The sequence below is a fragment of the Crocodylus siamensis genome, chromosome 10, assembly GCF_052110815.1.
Source record: "Crocodylus siamensis isolate JL-2025a chromosome 10, ASM5211081v1, whole genome shotgun sequence".
Taxonomy (NCBI): domain Eukaryota; kingdom Metazoa; phylum Chordata; order Crocodylia; family Crocodylidae; genus Crocodylus; species Crocodylus siamensis.
Window position 1 is genome coordinate 57,111,025 of NC_143404.1, and position 21,928 is coordinate 57,132,952.

The 21,928-nt window shown below is 45.1% G+C and overlaps 1 protein-coding gene across 2 annotated transcripts in view; it reads left to right on the forward strand.

Moving 5' to 3' along the window:
• The window catches only part of RIMS4 (regulating synaptic membrane exocytosis 4), a 101,388-nt gene that overhangs the window by 53,264 nt on the left and 26,196 nt on the right, over window positions 1-21,928 (forward strand). For both annotated transcript variants that reach the window (XR_016444497.1, XM_090065168.1), the window contains exon 2: window positions 16,969-17,110. Coding sequence is in view for 1 of the 2 variants with exons in the window: in XM_090065168.1 (XP_089921294.1) it covers window positions 16,969-17,110 (142 nt within the window). In the remaining variant the exon portion in view is untranslated. The remainder of the gene's footprint in view (window positions 1-16,968; window positions 17,111-21,928) is intronic.

Below are 21,928 nucleotides of genomic sequence, written 5' to 3' on the forward strand. Positions count from 1 at the left end.
TGCAGCCTCACCAAGGCGGAGCACAAGGGGAGAATGACGTCCGGGGATTTGCTTGAGAAGCATCTATGGATGCAACCCAGCATTTTGCTTGCTTTACTAGCTGCAGCATCACACTGAAGGCTCGTGTTCATCTTGTGGTCGATCATGACCCCAAGTCCCTTTCATCTCTAGTGCTAAACGGCATAGTACTGCCAAGCCTATAAAGATGCTGCAGGTTTTTCCTCCCAAGGTGGAGAACCTTGCATTTTTCAGTGTTAAACACCACCAGGTTCTCATCCACCCATTTCATGAGCCTGTCAAGATCTGCCTGGATCACCCTCCTGTCCTCAAGTGCGGAGGCTTTACCCCAGAGTTTGGTGTCATCGGCAAACTTGCCCAGTCTGCTTCTGATGCCGATGTCCACATCATTGATGAAGATGTTAAACAAGATAGGCCCTAGGACAGAGCCTTGGGGGACCCCACAGGTCACAGTGTACCATGACAATTGACTTTCATCAACCACCACCCTCTGGGTCCTACTGTGGAGCCAATTCCCCAGCCAGCAGATCGTGGTGAAGTCAAGGCTGCAGTTAGCCAGTTTTGCTAAGAGGTGATCATGGGATACCAGATCAAAGGCTTTTTTAAAGTCAGGATATATGACATCAATCTCTTCCCCCTTGTCCAGGTGATAGGTCACCTGGTCATAAAATGAAATGAGATTGCTCAAGCAAGACCTACCCACAACAAACCCATGCTGGGCATCCTTCAGGATATTGCCTCAGCTAGTCTGTTAAGGATGGCCTCTTTGATAATCTTTTCCAAGACCTTCCACGGGATAGAGGTCAGGGTGATGGGCCTGTAGTTTGCTGGATCCACTTTCCTCCCTTTCTTGAAGATCGGCACCACATTGGCCTTCTTCCAGTCTTCGGGCACTTCACCAGAGCGCCAGGAGTTCTCGAAGATCCGTGCCAGGGGCTGAGCTATGATGCTCACCAGCTCCTTGAATACCCTTAGGTGTAAACTGTCAGGGGTCGGATGACTTGAAGGTATCCAGCCTGTTGAAGTGTTCCTTCATGAGGTTAGTTTTGATGGAAGGGATAAGGAATCTCCCTCACCTGGGCCTCCCTGACCCACAGTGGGCAGGGGCGTCCCATGGGACTGGTGAAAAACTGATGCAAAGTACCCATTAAGCAAGTTTGCTTTTTCATGTGCATCAGTTGTCAGTTGTCCCCATCTGGTTTAGCAGGGGTCCTGTTGCTTTTCTTCCAGCACCCCACATATCTAAAAAATAACTTTTTATTATCCTGGAAATTTTGTAGCTAGCTGGAGTTCCATCACGGCCTTGGCTTTCCTGGTTTGCTCTCTGCAGGTCTGGACCAGAGCAGAGTATTCCTCCTTGGTGATGGTTCCAGTCCTCCATCCTTTGTAGGTCTTTCTTTTTAAGATGCAGAAGGTCCACCAGGTCCCTGGAGAGCCAGGGGGGCTGCTGTGCCCTTTTGCTGCCTTTCCTCTGAGATGGGATGGACTTTGCTTGTGCATCCAGGATTGCTTCCTTGAGGAGCAACCACTCATCCTGAACTCCCCGTTTGGGTTGTGGTCCTTTAGGGCCACACTGACAAGCCTCCTTAGCTTGTCAAAGTCGGCTTTCCTGAAGTCAAGTACTTCTGTATTACTGACTGACTTGCCGGCTTTACGGCAAGTAAATGAAAGATGGTGAAAATGGCAGATGGTGAAAGTGATCAGCTTGTGGTCACTGTCACTCAGCTTCCCTTTGATCGTTAGGTTGCTGATTAGGGCATCCCTGGTTGCCAGTACGAGGTCGAGCAGTGCTTTATCCCTCATTGGCCTGTAGACTTCCTGTGTCAGATAGAGGTCATCCACGCATGAGAGAGCTTTGTGACTGCTCCGATTTTGGCTGAGCACTCCTCCCACGAGATGTCTAGGTGGTTAAAGTCTCCCATGACAATCATGCACTGAGAGTGTGCAGTCTCAGCCAATTCCCTGGCAAACTCCTGGTCAAGGTCTTGACCCTGGGTAAGGAGGTCTGTAGTAGACTCCCATCATAGTATCCCCTGTGCCGTGTTCCCCATGGATTTTAACCCAGAGAGTCTCAAGTCGCCCACTGTGGGTGCCAATGTCGGTTTGCAGGGACACGTAGCTTTCTTTGACATAAAGAGCTACACCTCTGCCCCTTTTGTCCACTTGATCCCTCCTGTACAGGGTATAGCTGTCTATGCCTGTGGCCCAGTCATGGGTGGAGTCCCACCAGGTCTCCATTATCCCTATGACATCATAGTTATTTGCGTTTAGCAAGAGGACAAGTTCCTCCTGTTTATTTCCCAGGCTCATGGCATTTGTGTATAGGCATGCAAGTGTCCCCTTGGGGGCCTTTGCCTTGCCTACAAATTGTTCCAGGGCTGGGGCAGGGGTGGGATCCCTTAAATACCTTGATCTGCTGGCTTTGCAAGGGTTGCTCAGCGGGCCAGCAGTGGCAGTAGTCCCCCCATCCCCCGGCAGGCTTAAAGTCCAGTGGAGCAGGTCAGCCAGTCTGTCTGAGAAGAGCCTCCTCCCCAGCAGAGAGAGGTGGAGGCTGTCCCTTCCCAGCAGCTTGCAGCCTCTCTCACCAAAGACCAGACTGTGGTCAGGGAAGCCAAATCCTTCCCAATGACACTAGTGCCGCAGTCTTTGGTTTACTCCATGGATCCTCCTCTCCCTCTTCAGCCCATAGCCTGAGACAAAGAGAATCAAAGAAAACACTACCTGTACCCCCAGACCCTTAAGCCCCACTCCCAAATCCCTGTCGTGCCTCATGACCTGGATGGGAGTGCTCCAAGCTGTGTCATTGGTGCCCACGTGGATAAGGAGCATGGGATAGTGCCCATCTGGGTCATGCCGCTGGTGGGCTGGATATGGCTGGGACTGGCTTCCCTCGGGAGGCTCTCAGGCAGGGCCTCAGGCCCTCCCACGCAAACTCCACACTAACTCCATGCCTGGTCTAGAAGCACACCTGTTTGTGCGGCCTGTTTGCAAGGCTCCAGTTGTGCAGCTTCCTGGGGGGCTGGATGAAGTAGGAGTCGGGGGGGGGGGCGGGGGGCGTTGACCCTCCTTGGCCCACTTAGCCCACTCCCAGCTGTCTAGGTCCCTTCCTCCATGGGCCCCTGATTACCAGCTTGTCGGGGATCCTGGGGTCTCGCTGGGGGTCCCTGGGCTCTTGGGGGCACAGTGGGCTTACCTACACATCCTGCACTGGAGCCGAGACCAAACTGAGGCTTGTCCTGTTGCTGGGCCCTTTTTAAACTGCATGTATGCGCAGACAGGCCAGACAGTACCTTGCTACTTCTTGGGGGCTAAAGGAGCTAAGGGGGGTTCCTCTCCCCCCACCAAAGGAGGGAAAAGTGGGTACTCCCCCAACAACCTGGCTCATGCACCAGCAGCTCGGTCGTGTGGCTCCCTGGGGGTTGGGGGTTGGAGCTGGGGGGGGGGTTCAGAATTGTCCCTCCAGAATTGTGCACGGGGTGAGTGAGGGATGCCCGCTGCAGGCTTAGGGCTTCCCACTCTGCTGCCCTCACCCCAGGACCTTCACGACTCAGTGTGGCAGGGCAGAGAAGCTCAGGGGTGGCAGCATGGAGTTGTGCCTGCTGCTGCTGCTGTGTGGGCAGGGGCCACCTTGCCATAGTAGCATTTGGCTCGCAGCGCCAGCATTGAACTTTCCTACCCAGCTCCACTCTGCCCTGTCAGGCTGGGTCCCCCCCTGCAATCACCTCCTGAATGAGCCATCTGCAGCCTCATCCTGCTCTGTGCTCGAGCCCTGCAGCCACGCATTCTGGGCCTGGGCCCCAGCACCATACCACTGCAGCTGGGCAGCAGCTCCAGCCCTGCCCAACTCCCTCTCTCCCTCACTATGGGGACCTCAGTTCTCCCCTCCCTTCACCCCTCCCAGACTTGCCTGCGGGGAGCTGCTCTCCAGGCTGCCTGGTGGCCATGTGCATGTGTACATACATATGGTGTCCCCTACCTAACTACCCTCCTCCCACTCCATGCAGCCCCTTACAGGCTGGAACTCTCTGTGTTTTCTGTGTTTTTCCCCTTTTAAAGGAGGAAAAATCCAGGTTTTTCTCCTTAAAATGAGAAACTCTGGGTTTTACCATGTTTTTCTGTGGCAAATGGAAAACCCGAATCCCTGCTGATCATAAGTAGCAACCTCTCAGAGGGCACAGAAGGACAAAATAAAGTGATGACATCACCTGGCAGTGTGGTAAAGTAGAGATAAGACCATGAGTTCATTTAACATGAACACTCATTTAGAGCGACACTTTATAATCATCTAACTTCCCTGAACTTTTACACCTTTTCTTGATTCTCCTCTGAATCTAGAAGTTTGCAGCAGCTCTGGTTCATTCATATTTCAGATCTTGGGCTAAGATAATGGCCTCAGAATTAAAAATAGGATAAGATGGATGGCAAAACTAGGACACACTGCTCTGATTCTTCAATACAGCTGTAATTAAGTAGGGAACTTGTACAAACCTTTGTAACAAATCACCGCATTTGGTAGGTCATAAGACTTCTAACCATGAGGGCAGGGGTGGATCAAGTATTTTTGAAAAGGGCAGGTGCAGGAGCAGCTATCTGGGCCATAGAGTTGATTGCACCTCTGCTCCCAACCCCCTGCCCCCCCCCCCACTGCACCCACTGGTGTGGGTAGCCCACACCATTGGAGCCTATAGGGACTTTTCTAAAGTCTCCAAAGCACATAAGAATTGTCCCTTTCCTTTCCATGATTAGGCATGTCTTTTTCCCTCCTCTCCACCCTGCTGCTGCTTCCCCCTGCTGACCTAGGTTGGGGGAAACTTTGAAGCTGTTCTTTGTTGCCCCATCCATGCTATGCCAGGGCTGGGTCCATCTGGGAACAGTGACAGTGGTAGCAGCACAGATGGGTAGGGGGTGGGTTACCCCTGCGTGGACCCCCGGGGACCTCCCTGCCCGTTGCCTCTGCTGCTGTCACTGTTCCCAGATGAGCCCACCCCTATACAGCCTGGATGGAGCAGGCAGGCCTGACTCGAAGCTTCCTTGGCCCCTGGGACAGCAGGGAAAGAAGTGGGGTGGGGGATAAGGGAGTGATTTGCCTCTGAGTATGGAGGGGAAGGGAAGGATTCTCATGTGCTTTGGGGATTTAAAAAAAAAAAACCCAACCCATTAGGTTCCTGGGATGAGATCCAATCTGAAAGGGGAGGGTGGGGGTGTGTGCAGCCATGCCACTGCACCCCCTCTGGACATGGATTAACTAAAGTCCTTTTGTGGGTGTTCAAAGGGAGGCTTCAGGAGTCTCTGCAAGGCATTAAGTTGCCTGCCTGCCTACATTTCAGTTTGTTTCATAGCACCAAGGACTTCTTAGCTTGTGAACTTTCAGACTGTTGAGCTGAGCAATAAGATTGCAGTTCTGCATTAATATTTCCTTATTTATTAATATTAGTTTTGGTATTTCCCCTTTCCAGAAAATAACTGTTACAACACAGTGGTCTGTATAATTTATGTAATGATTACTGTTAATTGCTTGTGGTCAGGTAAGACTGAATGTACCCAGTCGTGAAGGTAACAATCCTTGGGCTACCTAGTGCTGGGATAGGAGACTACCTAGGAATTCAGAGTATGTCACTTGGGGCGTATCTACACTATACCAGTGGTGTATTCCAGCTGGAACAGCCCAACCTATACATAGGCTTGGCAGGAATTTGATTTTTATGGGTTTTTAAAATTTTGACAGCTAAAATCAATGTTTATTTTTAAGCATTTATTTCAATTTTCATCAATTGAAATTTTCAGGATTGCAAAAAAATGAGGGGTGGTTTCTTATTTTTATTGATTTAGCACGCACACATGTGTGGACATGCTCAGCAGCCACACTGCAGGAGCTGGGGGCCATGCCAGTAAGGCTGTGCTGAAGGGAAGGACTGGAGGGGCAAGGCTGGTAGCACCCAGGAGCCCAGCGCTGCTGGCCCCTCACTCTGTGCAGGGGCCAAAATCCCAAGGAGTGTGACTAGTCTAACTATCCAAGCAATATTAATATACTTTAATTCACAAATCCAGAAAAAGATCTTTCATTTGACACAAAAAATACATTTTGTCTTCATTTACCAAAACTGGAAAATTTTCATTTTGGAGGCAGCCTAAAACATGTTTTTCCTTCATATTTTTTTTCTTCTTCTTCTCCTTTTTCTTTTAAATAGCCAGTGGGCCAAAAATTAGTTATTCACACAGCTGTAGATCAACATGTTGTCCTAAATCAGCCTGTTCTGTATGCTGCTATGCATTAGCTGGCTTGTAGGCAGATAAGGTTCTTTGGGTAAATCCGGTATCTCTTATTAGACCAACTCAAATAGCTGGAAAAATTCTTCTTAGCAAGCTTTTGAGAGGAAGCATCTGCAGATGGTCTGTGATCTTCCTGCAGTGGTTTGTATTTTTTACTGTGAGTGATGGCATCCAGGGTTCTGGAAGTACGCTTTTGGATGTTTTATGTAAATCAAGATGAGGATCCACACCTGCTGGACTGCCACTGGAGCCTGAGAGTAGAAGCTACTGGATTACACACCTCCTGCTGCAACTGTGAAATACTCATTTCCTCCCCTCCCCCTTTCCCAAAGAGAGGAAAAATAACTTTATTTCAAAATAAGCATGCACACTTTTATCTTAACGTTGTTTACTACTGTCAGTACAGCATTAGTCTTCCTTATCCATTTGGATTTTTTTATTTAATCAAGACTCTTCTCTGCAAGGAGTGACAGCTTTGGGGGAGGAGGGAAACAAACCCTATCCAATTATTCTTTTCCATTCCTTAGAATATAAAAATCAGCATGAGCCCATAGACTAAGCTGTTTGGATCCTGCTGTTTCAAACAAGTTATACAGATATTTAGGACGAATTGTAGTTGGAGAGCCAAATGAGAAATAGCTTCCATAAAATATTTTGGAAGAAATAACAACTTTACCTTATGTCTGTATTTTTCTCTTCTGTGATGAAAAACTTCAAAAATGGTTTCTTCGTAAAATTTTCAGAATTTTCATTTCAGTGAAGAAAGCAAGCCCTTACTCTTATTACTTACTTTTTTCCCACTTTTTGCCCTCTGAAAAGTAAGAGTGAGGCTGCTTTTCTTCTTGCTAAATTACTTTTTGATTGTTTCAGAACCTTTGATTTTGAAATGGCTCTGCAAGTTCAAACTCCCCTCCCCCCCTCCCTTAAACTGTCATTTTTCCACCCTACAATTTATGGAAAATTTTCCAGTGGCTTTAAAAATTATATCAGGGTGACTATTCTCCACAACTTTAAAGATGCAAGGAGAACCTATTTAAGATATTTTAAAAATCAAGAAAATTGGTCTTCTGAAAATGGGAAGCAAAATGGATGGTTTAGTGATGTCAAGTCTGACCAGTAGTTAAGTGGACATATCCTCAGGGAAATCCCAACTCAGCTCAAATGTCTCTTCAGTTGCTATGAACCATCTAAAGAAGAGGGTCTGAAAAAAACATCAAATGTCTTGTTTTCATGCTTGGTGGCTATCTACTTCCTCAGAGGCCAGGCAGAAAAGCAGTTGCAGCGTTGTGTGACAGCCAATGCAAGCCTTTGATTCCCCTCCTGCTAGTGGAGATTATTTTGTCCCCCAGATTGAAAATAGCAGTCCCCCTTTGAATCCTGAATTCAAATCTAGCCCAGCTCCACGGTGACCCAGAAAGTGTCTGCCAGTGACTAATGGATGGCCAATGTGAAGTAAGGGGTTCTTTCAGGCAATGCACAACAGCCAAGTTTTCCTCTTCCCAAAGGGATTACTGCAGGTGGTAGGTAGCCTTATTGCTCAAAATGTTACACTCTGCAAGCATTTCTTTTTAATAACAGCAAGGATTAAATGGCTACTGAAAATCCACTCCCTGAAATTGGTCCCAGCCAGATATACTGAGAAAACTTAGTGAAAGTTGCAGCGTGTTGAGGCTTATTTAAATATGCATGCAGCTGGGTTTAGTAACAACCACAGCTCAGGTCGTCTTGAGTGAAAGAGCTTCCTTTGCTCTAGCTGGCCTGCTTGAGGAGAGGGGAGCCTCTGTTCAGATGTGCTATGCTTACAAATCCCAGGTGTTGCACTTTCCCTAAGAACAGGTGCTCCTTTGCCTTTCAATTTGTGGTCATTTAGGCAGAGGAGCTCCTCCCAGAATGCCCCTGCCCCTGGAGACATGGTATAAAAAGCTGGTAGTGCCTGTTTCAGAGTGGATGTTGTTACTGAGGGAGGGGGGTTGCTGGGTTTATGTACTATTCCTAGTGCCTGGGTGGAAGAATAGAGGGTTGACTTTGCTCTGGCTATATGTAGCTACTGTGATACTTATTAAACAAGAGGCAGCACTTTCTAAACCTTGGTGTAGAGAGCCCCGCAACCTAGCCTGGCCCATGTAATGAGCAGTCCTTCGTTCCAGTTCATGGAAGTTGAAGTTCTTTCTCTTTGTGCTTATGCAGTTCATGTTCAGTGAGTTAAGGAATAGGCTTTCAGGGCTGCCAGCAGGTACCTTCCACCAGTTACTGGGGGGAAAAAAAATGTGAACTGTTGTCTCCCTTTTTTTTCTGAAAAGAGAGGGGAGGAGGAATGTTCTGGGCTCTGAATCTGGGAGCTCATACCTCCCTCAAAGAGACCCTGGTCTGTTAATCCTAATGAAAGACAGACTGAGCAGGGAATCTGCAAATATACTAGTGGGTAAACAGTAACAAGGGAAAAGAAGTATTTATGCTAAGGTATGTTTTTGTCCAAAAAACCAGGTGAAAAAGCCATGAATGAATTTGGACTGGAAATTTTCTAACCTTCAGAGCAGTGAGGCCCTGGAATGGGCTCCCAATAGAAGTATGGGCAAAAACCTAACTAGCAGTAAGAAGGATGATCACTGGTAAGTATGTGCCACTCTAGGATGGTGGCTATATTAGTGGAGGACTGGATGGAACAATCTTCCAGTTCTTTGTTCCTATGAAATTAGGGTCTGCTCGTGATCAGTAAAGGAGGTAGTAAAGGTGAATTCAAGCCCTTTGTAATTGAGGTAGTTGCTGGAGCTAGGGCATAGCGGTGCTCTGCTTTTAGTTTGGACAGGTCCATGCTGCTGTACTTAGTCTCAAAACTTGATGCAAAAGCAGGGAAGGCAATGAAATGAGTACACCAGGCACCATTTTTTTTCCTGATTCCTTAGGAGCTATTTTTATAGGCACTGTGGAGCAGTTCATAACAAGTGTAGCATAGGTGTAATTCCTCTCAACATTTAAGCTAGTGGCTGCAAACATAGCTGTTTTTTCCAAATGATTTATTGCCAATTTAAGTTTTGTGGTTGTCTTAGCAATAAACTAATTGCTTCTTTAATTACTTTTTCTAGGAGCTAAAAGTATTATAAAGACCTTTCCTTTGCAGTGATGATGCTCTAATTTTACATAGATCAAGAATAATATTTAAAATGCTACTTCTGTCCTATAGCAGAAATTTTTCTGGACTCTGGAAGAAAATGTGTAGTCAGATGGGCATTTGTGACTGAAACTAGGACAAGAGGAGTATATCAAACTGACAGATGTGTGCTTCTGTTTCTCTCTGGCCATTTCTATCTTTCCAATGGATTATTTGGCAGTGACAGTAGTCATTCTTACTCCTGGTTGCTCCTGGGCACAGTTCAAGATGCCTCTCTTCAGGTGCTCATCATTCAGGACCCATAGGACTAGACATGTGAAACACTTGTCAATAGTGTCAGCTGTTTCAGGCATGGGGAGATTGAGTTCAGCTGGTTAAACTGCATTTAGAAATGACAATTTTTTTTTTCTCTCAACAGCAGCATTCATTTTTAAAAGAACATTGCTTGCTACAAACACAGATAAATACCTCTAATTCCACAAAAGCCTGCTTGGTGCACCATGTACAGACAAATCAGCGTGTACATTCACTGTGAACGCTGGGCTGTCACAGGTGTTGCGTATTCATGCCATTCTTTAGAGACATTTCTTGTCTCTCTTGGATTTGAACAAAGGGATTCTTCTATTAATCTCAGACTGGATTCATAATGAAACACCTTCTGGCAAATGGTCTGCAGGGATTCAGTATCTGAATAAGCGGAAAGGAAAATATTTTTTTCTTTTTTTAAAGAAAACACCACCACAGTGACAGAATTATAAACAGAAACTGGGATTCATGTTCTTTCCTCAGTGAAGCCTTTGAAACCAAAGCTTTTATTTAGCTGAAGAAAGGGGAAGTGGCCAGTAATTCAGCACAATCACTTGGTTCCTCGTTTGCTTCTGACCCAAGGTTTGCACTGCAGTACTTGCTTTGTTGCATGCATATGGGGATAGTCACAAAGTGAACTGTAGTGTGCAAGGGAACCTCACTCCTCATACACCTGTCATGTTCCCAAGGATTTTTAACCCCTTCTGAGGTGCCTGCTTGGTTACACAATACTCCTTGCTTTTCATTTGTGAGGCTGACCCAAATGATCTTTCCTTGTTTTGTCTCCGGACAAGCCATAGGCAATGTGTAGGTGTGTGTGTGTGTGTGGGGGGGGGGACACAATACTGCACCATCACTGCAATGAGGGGGCACAACTCCACACTGCTGCTGCTGCCATTGCTGCCCCCACTGCTACCAGGTGTTGGGTCCGGCTGAGCTGCAGCCTCACACCTTGCCGTTGCTGCAGAACTTGTGACGCTGCCACTGCCACCACCTCTGCTGCTGCCCAGCTGCAGCCCTGTGCCCCGTGCCCCTCTGTCAGCACATAAATCTGGGGAGTCACGTGTCCCCTATGGGACAAATCTTCCATGTGGGGAAATGAGCAACTTATGGGGGTTCTTCTTGTTTTTACTTATTTAAATGAAGAGAATTTGGTGCCTTGTTCCAGGTGGGGTTAACACAGCCAGATTTTGTATATGCTTTTGCGCACAGCTCTGCCAGGGCACCTCAGCTGTGATGTGCCAAGCCATTTATTATCTTGGTCTTGCTCCACTGATGCTCCTGAACACTAACCTGCAAGACCCCCCAGTTATCTCCATGCTTCCCTTCTTCAGCGCTGCTGATGCACAACAATTGCTACCTCTGGTATTTTGGTCTTAGACCTTGTTTATTTAGCAAAAGTAAAACATTTATTTGCCAATTAGTTTTTGCAGTTGGAACGAGTGGGTCTTGAGAACAAGCCTCCAATTGATTTTTCTCTAGCAACAAAATCCAAACATTTGAACACCATTCCCAAGGGGTAAAAGGCTAATTGATATGTTCAACAGAGGGCTTGGTAGCACAGTGCATAGCCTGTATTGGTTCTGCCTGTACATTTCCTTTGGATATGAATATGTTCTGTGTTTTAGAGCAATGGATTAACCTATAAGTAAAGCTAATTCAGTTTGAATTCAGTCAATTTCTAATCCCAATCTTGAATCAATATCAAATCATTTAAAAAGTTTGACAGGCACCATACTTCTTCATATAGCAGACTGGTTTGTTCCTGTGGAAGCTTAAGAGGAAGTCTGTGAACCTGAGGACTAACATTTAAAATGAAAAACTGGAAAAGAAAAGGATGGTAACAAAGCAACCAGGGGGCAGGGGGAGATGAGGAAAAGTCAGAAGGGAAAAGGTGACCTAAGAATAAAAGGGAAACAGAAAGAACTGGAAGCCTCAGGACAATAAGCTCAGTAAATGGTGAAGCCATCATTTGTTGAAGGGTAACAATGTCTGATTTTATAATCTTGGCCTTGTAATGAGTTACTGTAGAATTCAGAGTGGATTTTCAAGATTTTGTGTCTTTTGATCACAGAAAAAGCTATCCGTAGCAGAAAGAAATGGCTTTTTGGAGACCTGTGCTTCAGACTGATGCATAAGATAATATGTACTGTGTAAGACAATGACTGTGTTTTGGGGGTAAATCCCTTAGGTTTTCTCCCCAATATCAAGGCAAAGACCTAAAGGAATGTATAATGATAACCTTGGTGCATCATTTGTAAGAACTAGCTTTTATTGTAGCTGGCAGTCTCAAGAATGCTCAGAAGAGTCCTATTATCTCTCTAGTGCTTCAAGTGGTATCACTTCCACTCCCTCCAATCCATTTCTAGACTGTATTGAGATAACTATAAGCCAGTTAGCCAGATATCAGTCCTAGACAAGTTAATGGAAAATGCAAGATTTTATTAATAAGGATTTAAAGGATAGAAAGGAAACTGTCTATCAAGATTTCTTTAATGGAAAATGAGTCTTGTCAAACAGGGTTTCCATCCATGTTTGGTTGACAAAGGTATCTGAACAGATGTAATTGAATTTTTGTGAGGCATCTCAGTACAACATGACATTCTGATTCAAGCAACTGTAAATGTTAAAGGATTAAGACCTGGCTAAAATGTCAAAAATGAGCTGTGGCTGAGAAACTGTTATCAAGTTGGGTGTTTTTAGTGGGGTCATGAAGAAGTTGGTACCAGGCCTCACATCACTCAGCATTTTCATCTGTAATCTGGAGCTGAATACAAAATTATTGCTGATAAAAATTTCAGCTGCCCCAAAGACTGGCAGAATGGTAATTAATAAGGCAGATAGGACATTCATACAGCGTTGCTTAGTGAGTTGGGCCCATTTAAGCAAACTGTTTAATTCCAGATGAATAAAAAGTTATAGACATAGGATCAAGGAACACGTGCTGTATCAACAAAATGGGGAGATTATAGCCTGGAAATCAGTGACTGAAATGGATCTAGGCATTAGAGTGAATAAACATCAGTGTGATTCTGTATTAAAAATACAATCTTGGAAGTATGAACAGGGAGAAAGAGAATAAATGGGAGATGACTTTACCTTTTGAGGTGACACTTGTCAGGTAAATGCTAAAATATTATGTACAGTTTTGGTGTCCACAATTTTTAATGGATTTTGAAAAATGTTCATCTTGTCAAAAAGATCTTGAGGGGACATAATTGCAGCGAGTAAGTACCTTCACAAAGTAAAACACAGGGTACTGAAGGATTCTTTAATCTAGCAAAAAAAAAATCCTTTTTTCACAAGGAGTAATGTCTGGAAGCTAAAGCTAGACAAATTCAAAGTGAAACTAAGGCACATAGTTTAAAAAAATGATTAACCACTGGAACAAGCTATCAAGAGAAGTAGGAAATTCTACATCTTGAGGTCTTCTAATTAAGACTGTATCATTTAGGGGGAGAGATTGCAGCCAAATGCAGGTTTTTTGAGCACAATATGCAATAATAAATGGATAAAATGTTGGGGCCTGCAATGTACAAGAAGTCGAGGTAGATAAGCAAATAGTACCTTTTGGCCTTACTCTGGTAAACGTGTAAGTAACATCTGTACCTGGCTCCTGAGGTTTAAGTGATTGTAAACCAGTTTATACCCATAACAGAGCAAAAATTTGGCATACATGGACTGCTTGAAAAATGGTGGAACCCAGTCTAAGATTTGCCCCCGCCTCCAAAGGGCAAACGTGTGTTCTGTTTGCTACCGACCTAAATTATGCTGTTTACAGAAAACTGCATAATAGATTGAAAAAGGCAGAGGCAGAATCAATGTCTGTACCTAGCCTATGTATGTGTCTATAAGTACAGAGGCCTGAACACAAGGTATTCACCAGAAAGATCATTATGGCGAGAAGGAACACTGCATGCAGACAACAAAGTTCGTCTTTCCAAGCTCATTCCAAACCAGAATCTGTTTTCTGTCTAGCAGCATGTTGGAGCAGCTACTTGATGGACTACTTTTACTTTTTGTGATTTTTATTGCTTGATTGGAGGAAGTGGAGAGAGTTAATCTGGTGAAGCAGCAGAAGAGCAACACACACTTTACACGTTTCAGATAGCGCTAATAAATGCTTTAAGACAAATGGATTATGACAGGAATACACTTAAACAGCTGCTAACATTACACAATTCATGTTAGAAGTCCTTCGAAGACATTTTAGGCTTTTTATCTTTTGGACATGTTACCTTGGCTAAGGGAGGATTGGTTTGCAGAACTCCTCTCAGTTTTTCATCTCAGTTATAAGGCTTAAAAGCTTTTAAAGACTGTGGTAAAATACTCTGCAAATTGCCATACCCTTTTTTTAAAATCTCTTTCCCTTTACTGAGACAATCTTCTTGGCTCATCGGCAGGCCCGTAAATGCCAGTAGATGCATGGCTGTGTTTGTTCTGCTACAGCAGAACTTGCTCTATAGCAGCTACAAGTGAGTTGAGTACAACACTTTAGACTGCTTACAGACGTGAAAAAAAAAGACAAACAGCACTTTAAGCTCAGGATGCCCCTGCGCTGAGCACAGTGCATGCCCAGAAGAGGCATTGCATTAGCTTGACTCGACTCACCGAACATCTGTCTAGATCATGCACTTCAGTGGGGCTTTTTGGCCCTTTCATCTAATAGCTGATTGAATCAGCTTTAGATAAAAACACCAAAAAGCCCTGCTGAAGCACCTGATCTATGCAGATACTGGGGAGCTGGGTCAAACTAATGTGGGTCTCCCCCCACGTCTGTCAGCAGCTTTAGTGTCTCAATCCATCATAATGCCATGTCTGTGTTACCTCTATTTTGTTTTGCCTTCTATAAAACCCCCCTAGCATTAGATCAGAGTACATGTGACAGAAACAGTGTACTGTGTCAGGTGCCCTGGGGAACCTGAATGCCTTAGCCTGCCCCAAACCCCTCTTAATCTGTTGTCAGCAAGACCTCCAGGGCAATTTGGCATGTCATTCCCCAGCCATCTCTAATTAAAGTGGGCAAATCCAGTGATTTTGAGAGCAGATGTTACATGGTCTAGCGCGTGAATGTTTTTTTAAGGCTGATTTATTATTTTTGACTTGGGGTTGATTTATGAAGGAACTTAATATTTTGAAAGTGTGCACAACAAGAAGGGCTGGGACTTGCTGAGAGAGATACAAAAAGGTATAATTACGGCGGAAAGATTCAGTGAAAGGGGAAGTCGAATGCAACATCTACACTGTGAAGCAGCGCAAGAATGGTTCGCTCAGGAGTTTCTTAAAGTGAACTGAGGAAGCATACTCATTTGGGACATCTAGGCAAGGCTGGACAAAATACCAGAAAATATGCCACTGAGATAATTTTTGTATTTTCCAGGGACTAAATGAGACCATCTCACTGGACTTTCCCTTCATTGATGCATGTATTAATATTTGTCCTGCCTGAAGCTTTTGACTTGGATAGTACAGTTGGTTTTTTTAATGTTTGTTTAACTTCCTGATTTATATGATGTGCCTGTCACATTGCTTGAGGCACACAAACAGTACCAACTGTATTTAATTTTAACCTAAAACATGCAAACACTATCCTGTTAGCCCAGAGGGACGTGCACGCAGTGTACCATATATGTACGCAGCAGCTGGTACAGAATGCCTTTGGGCCTAAATCATCATGAAGTTGGGACACTCATGATACCACAGGGAACAGGGCTTCATAGCTCAGTTAATGAGAGATGCTGTCCTCTGGTACTTCAGTATTGGTGGTAGGCCATAGCAGAAACACTCACGGTACAGCCGATCAGATTCCAACAAAATCTGCAAATTCTGCTACATATCTTGTCACACGGATACAGAAAGGAAAGTACTGGTGGTAATTTCAGAGAGAGCTTAGGAGGCCTTTATGATAGAGCAAACAGGAGAAAAGCATGCTGCTTGCAACAAGCCTGGTAAAAAATAACACAATAGTGTGCAAGTCTTAACTGAGATTCGTACAGACCGAGCTCTCCGTGCTCAAGTAGCTCTGAGGGCCTTCGGCTCCACTTCCAGATTTTGAGAATTCAAAGTGTCCTAAAATTGGTCCTACCAAGGCTGATGCTGTGATAATTTAGTTTATTTCTTCTTCAGAAGTACCCTTCAATAAGCAGGAGGTGCTTCTGGGTGTAATGCCACTTAAGTGTTAAATTCTTTCCAGGTCTAAGGCCTTGCCCTGCCAGAGGCCATTGTATATTGCTGCCATATAAATGTTACTTAGAATTACTAATGCAGTCTGGTGGGTCAGAGCGCTGTCACCTGGGTGTTAACAAACAGCACACCTTCGTATGTATTGTGGCATCTTAAAAAATTTTCTTACGTTCCAATTCATTCAGAGAACTTTCAGCTGATGTAAATATTTCAGGATAAGCACTGTATGTAGGTTGACATTTGTAGCTTTCTAACATCCGCTGAAGCAATTAATAGTAATGGTACTCATTATATATTCATTATATAACATAATTCATTCTAAGAAACGACTGCTGAAAAGGAGAATGAAAATAGCCACCATTCATTTGAGAGGGCTAAAACTTTAAAGACTAAACCAGGAGAGAATGAGTGCCTGTGACATCAAAGTATCACATCTTTCAGAACCTGGCTGAGGGTGTGTGTGTGGAGAAATAGCTTGTCTTGTCGGATTTTCTACAAAAAAAAATCCCATCCAAGTGGCTAGGATTGGGAAGACATTTTGGCGATGCTGTAGTGTCCTAACATGGCCTGTGTCTGAAGGACTCTTTCATTCACACCATTCCTAGTGCTGTGCAGTCACTTCTGTCCTTTCTGGCCCTGCTGCGAGTGGCCTCGCTGTATGGATCCTTGGTGTTTCTCCCAATGCAAAACAGCAAAGCAGATTTTCATACGCCCATAGTTTCACACCTAACTTCTACTCCTAGTTATTAAAAGGGCTTATGCTAAATGGTTAACTTCATGCAAAACAGCAAGTGTGGTCCTGTAGGTATGTGTACACATGCTTGCAACTATCTGATTTACACGCTCAAACTAGACTTAGGCTTCAGAGTGCCCAGATAGACCTGCAGCTTGTTATGAGTGTCAGTAAGATACAATACAATTGATTATGAAAAAAAATGAACTGTTTGGTGATTTCTGGATTTCCAGATCAGTTCCCAGAAAGAGAGAGCTCTACTGAATTCTCCTCACTTCTGCTACTCCCTTGTATTACTGTGTGTGTCCATACAGTAGCTGACTAACCTTACTACCTCTCTTGTTTTTAGATGGGGATGGCCGGAGACTGAAAGGTGCTATTCAGCGGAGCACAGAAACTGGACTGGCTGTTGAAATGCCAAGCCGGACAGTCCGTCAAGCCAGCCATGAATCCATTGAGGACAGCATGAACAGCTATGGATCTGAAGGAAAGTAAGTCGTTAGCCAGCTAGATAAACACTTCTGAGACGTTCAGTTCTCCCTACGCTTATTGCTTTTTTCCTGCATGATAGATGACAAGTTTATCTGACATGCAAATGCTGTACATGTCCTGCCAGCTCCATTGGTGGAAGAGGCAGAACAAAGCAGTTTTCCTTCCCTGCACAGTAGGCAGATAGGTTTGTTGTCAGTGCTTTTTAATATCCTTATTGTTATGAACTGAAGTGGATGCCCATTACTGTTAACAAAGCTGCCTTTGAAAGACCTCTTAGGGTTGATTATTGGGAATAAAATTGCAAGTCTTGATGCTTATTGTATATTACACTGTTGAAGCAATGTCCAGGAAGCAGGGTTCAAATTACACTTTGACTCTTGGTGGGGAGTCTGCAACAAAAAATTGGGCTGCCCATCATGATGTCCTAATAGAATCTGAGATACACTGCGCCTTTCCCCCCACCTCCGTTATCATTTTCAAATCTTATAAGGGAGCTCTGGTCTCTTATGGAGGAGCTCAGCCTCCTCAAGCTCCCCTGTAATTTGAACCCTGCAGGAAATATGCCAGAAGCAAGGATTTCTGTGGATGAAATGTATTGCATGACTGGATACAAACAGATGTTGCATTTGTCTCTGTGTCTGGCCCACAGATTAGGTCTGGTTTAGATGCGGTACTGGAGTCTGTTTTAAATCCAGTATCAGATACTAACTTTGGCTTCTCCCTGTTCTATCTACCTTGACTGTATTTCTAAAGCATCCTCCACTGTTCTCCCCTACAGCTGGCATAGTCCATAGGCTCTCTAAAATAATAGTTAACACTGTGTGATAAAGAAGTACAGATTTTAAAGAAAAACAAACTTTCTCTAACGATTGCATAGCTTTCTGTAATGTTATAAGTAAGGGCACAACTGAGAAAGCATCCTTTATGTGTATCCAGGACAGAAACATTAATTAGGAGCTGCCTCTGGGGCAGAATCAAAGTGCAATGTAGCCTATCTCTTCTGTGAGCAGCTGTCATTGGGGAAATATTCCTGTCACCTTCTCTCAGACATGTGGCTCTGAGACATGCCTCTGCTATATAATTCAAAGGATTAGAGATGAAGTTCTGTTCCTTTAGCAGTGCAAGGTGAGAAGCTGTTCTCTACATGGGGAAGGACTCTTTCCTCTTACACTGACGTTGCCTGACCTCTTGGGAAGGTTGAACAATGCTTTGGAGCATTTGTGGAATATCCTGGCCTGTCTTGGATACTTTGGTTAGGCTTTGATAGAGAGAAGGTCCTCTTCCAAAGAAAATATTAAACTTAGCTAAATGCCACTGCACTATGAAGGCAAATGTTGTGTAACTATAAACTCAACAGAGAAAAAATATAATTCTTTTCAACCAATCCTCACACAATAGGATTAGTATAACATAAGATAATAGAACCTCTTTTTCTCAAATAGAGAGTCAGAATACTGCCCAGTGTGACAGCCTATTGCCCTGCTTCTGTAGGAAGGGGATAAATGTGTCTTACATGCTTTTTTTTGCCTAGCTAAACTCCATTAGGAATCAGCAGTTATAACTTACCAGTCAAAATCACAAGTGACAAGCAAACAGGGTAGAACATACAAAGAGCAAACAGGCCTGTGCTCTCTAGGAACGTGCTCCATTTTGTGGGGAGTTGCACTTTCTTTTCCTCTTTTCCTTAGCAAAGAAGGGAAGCAGGGGGGAGTAGTTTGGAGAGGCAGAAATTTAGATGCTGCTAAACCGAACACCTGCAGGCTTTTCTTGCAGCCCTGAGAACACAACTGTAGTGAGAAAAAGGACAATTCATATGATCACATTAGCCCTGGCAGTTTTTTTTTTCCCCTTTTATCGCTTGATTTCTTATGCTACTGATGGAATGAGGTCAGACACAGCATTAGCCTTTGGCCTTCAAGAAGTCACTTTTTAACACTCAAAAGATCGCCCACAGCTTTCCAGCCTTAAGTACAACAGATATTTGATGTGAGAAGCCTACAAATTCCATTTTCCCCAGCATACCTTCTCTAACGTTCCTCAAAGTGAGGACCCACTGGAAGATTGTCCAAAGACAACACATTTTTCTTCAATAGCATCCAATCTTTATGTGAATTTGTGGGGTTCTGATTTTTTGAAGATGGCAAGAACTGTTTCATTTACAATACCTGTTCCCAGTTGTGGGAGTTGTACACATTTTCAAAAAGTGAAAAACAGGTTAATCTGCTCCTTTTCGCATATATTCAATTTACTGGACATTTGCCTGGCAAGAATTATTCAAATTCAGATGCAATAGAATTATAATGGAAGATTTTTCCATAATGTACATTTTGGAATGACATTGTTTTTAGTGTGAATTAAATGTGAACACTGATGGGTATGAAAGCTAGATGATTTCATTTAAAGCTGTGTTATATAGGAATATTGTTCTCTTAAAATAGTGGGCGTGGGTATTCTAGAAAATACATTCCAAAGCTTCTCAATGCCTAAAAGATACTGAGGATTATTTGATATTAAAGAAGTTTCTCCTGCAGTCTGAGCTCATGTAATGTGCTTATAATGACCTTTACAACATCAACACAGCCTTCTATGTTTTAATTTTTGTTATGCTAAAAAAAATCAATGACTCAGTCTTTGTACTGCACAATAGTTATACAAGTGCTAAAGAGTATTTTCAAATAACTGTAAAGGAAAATTTTCAGAAATATGCACTTGGAAATCTATATAAAAGGAAGGTTACCTGTTTCGGTGTGTTGCTAACCTGAAGGCTCATGAACACACTGAGCATGATGCAGTGGATCAGAAACTGGCTTGTGTGTAGCTTGCAGAATTAATGCCTTGGGCTTTAATAAAAAGCAAGGGCATTCAGGAGTAAGCCTGACCCCTCTGTGCCTTGTGCCCTGTGATGTCTGGGTTTTGCTCCACCTGGTTAAAGTGATGTTGTGTGACATTCCAGATATAACAGCTCATTGACTGCTATATGACTTCAGACAGTCAACTACATTTCTTCTGGAAAATAGGGCATGAGGACAAAATGGACCTGGGACAAAAGAGTTCTGGCTCCAAGAATCTGTAATGCGTAACACTTGGGCTAGGGACAGATATTCAAAAAGCTGGAGCCTGAATTGATTCAATCTTTGCAGGTTAATCTAATCTTCCTAGATTGAACTGATTTGCAAGTGCACAGACATTCCCTCTGAACTGAGGAAATTCAGGCATGTGGCTGCAGTTGCTTAGGACAGGTGCCAGTGGGTGGTAGAGCACACCCTCAGCTGCAGGGAAGCTGTGCAGGGCCTAGCCAGCTGGGGCAGTAGCCTGAACTGAACTGGCTAGGAAGGGGTTTAATTCCCCCCCATCCCTGTCCCGACTCAAGCCAGGGTCTGCTGGATGCTCCCCTCTCACTGCTACAGCAGGGGGGTCGGGTGCAGCCAAACACTGGCCGACATGGCCCTCTGAGGCAGAGGGAGCAGGGAGGGGGACCTCAGTGCGGTCTGCCCACCTTGACTGCCCACTCTGTGCCCAGGGCAAGTGCTGCAATAAGCCCCCTCCAGTGCCCCTTCCCTCCGGCATCTGGCAGAAGGGGCAGGAAAGGTGTTATTCTGCTGCTTGTCCTGGGCACAGAGCAAGTGGTGGTGGTCGGGGCGGGCAGACCCCACTGCAGTCCCCCAGGGGCAGAGAGGGGAATAACTCCCCTCCCTGCCCCTCTGCCTAAGGGGTCCTGCTGGCCAGCCTCTGGCCCAGCACCTGCCCAGCCACTGGAGCAGCAATGGGGGGAGCGACCATGATGGGAACAGCAGCCCCTGCCATGCTTTCCCAGAGTGCAAACCCATTCCCATCGGGGGAATCCCCACCCTGCACCGCAGCCCCTGGTCGGCAAGGGGCAAGGGTCTCATACGCCCTGGACAGCATGACAGGGGCTGCTGCCCCCATCAGGACCCCTGCTCCCTCTCTGCTTCAGCGGCTGGGGGGGCATGGCCAGAGGCTGGCCCGCAGGCCCCCTTAGGCTGGTGGGGGCAGGGAGTGGGATTATTCCCTCCTCCCTCCAGCATCTGGTGGAGGGGGCAGAAGGGAGCTTATTCCACTGCTTGCCCCAAGCAGGAAATGAGCGGTGGCATCAGCAGTCAGGACGGACAGATCCAGCTGCAGTCCCCCAGGGAGCAGTGGGGGTAGAGAAAGGAATAACCCCCCCCCACCCTGCCCCCTCTGCTTCAGGGGGCCATGCCAGTCAGCATCTGGCTGCACCCAGCCCCACTGCTGGAGCAACAAGGGGGGAGTGCCCAGTGGATTCTGGCTTGGGTCCCTGCTGGTGGGACTGGGAGGGGGGAATTAAACCCCTCCGTGACCAGTTTAGCCCAGGCTACCGCAAGGGCTGGCCATGACTCCACCACTGGATCAGCCAGTGGAGAAATGGAAGTTGTTGGTGGTGGGACAAAGGAGGGAGGGGAGGAATAAATTCTTCCCTGCTCCCTTGTGGGGCCAGCATCTGCCTACCCCTACCCCTCTCTGTCTCTGCTCCGGCTGGGGAGCAGAGGGCCAGCCCTCTTCCGCTGGAGCAGCGAGCACATCCCAGCCCAGAGAGCATTCTGGGGGACTTTGGTTTAATTTAAAGCAGGAAGAGGTTTGGGACAGGCATTGCATAAATCAGTTTGAGATTAATCAGTTAAGTCTGATACTACATTCAATCAGGTTTATCTCAAACCAGTTTCAGCCATTTTGAAACTGATTTATGTGCACTGAGCTTCTGTTCTGTTACAGGTTTAAATCAGTTTCTGATCACTTAAACTGGTTTGTATGTAATGTCTTTCCCTAGCCTTGTAGGC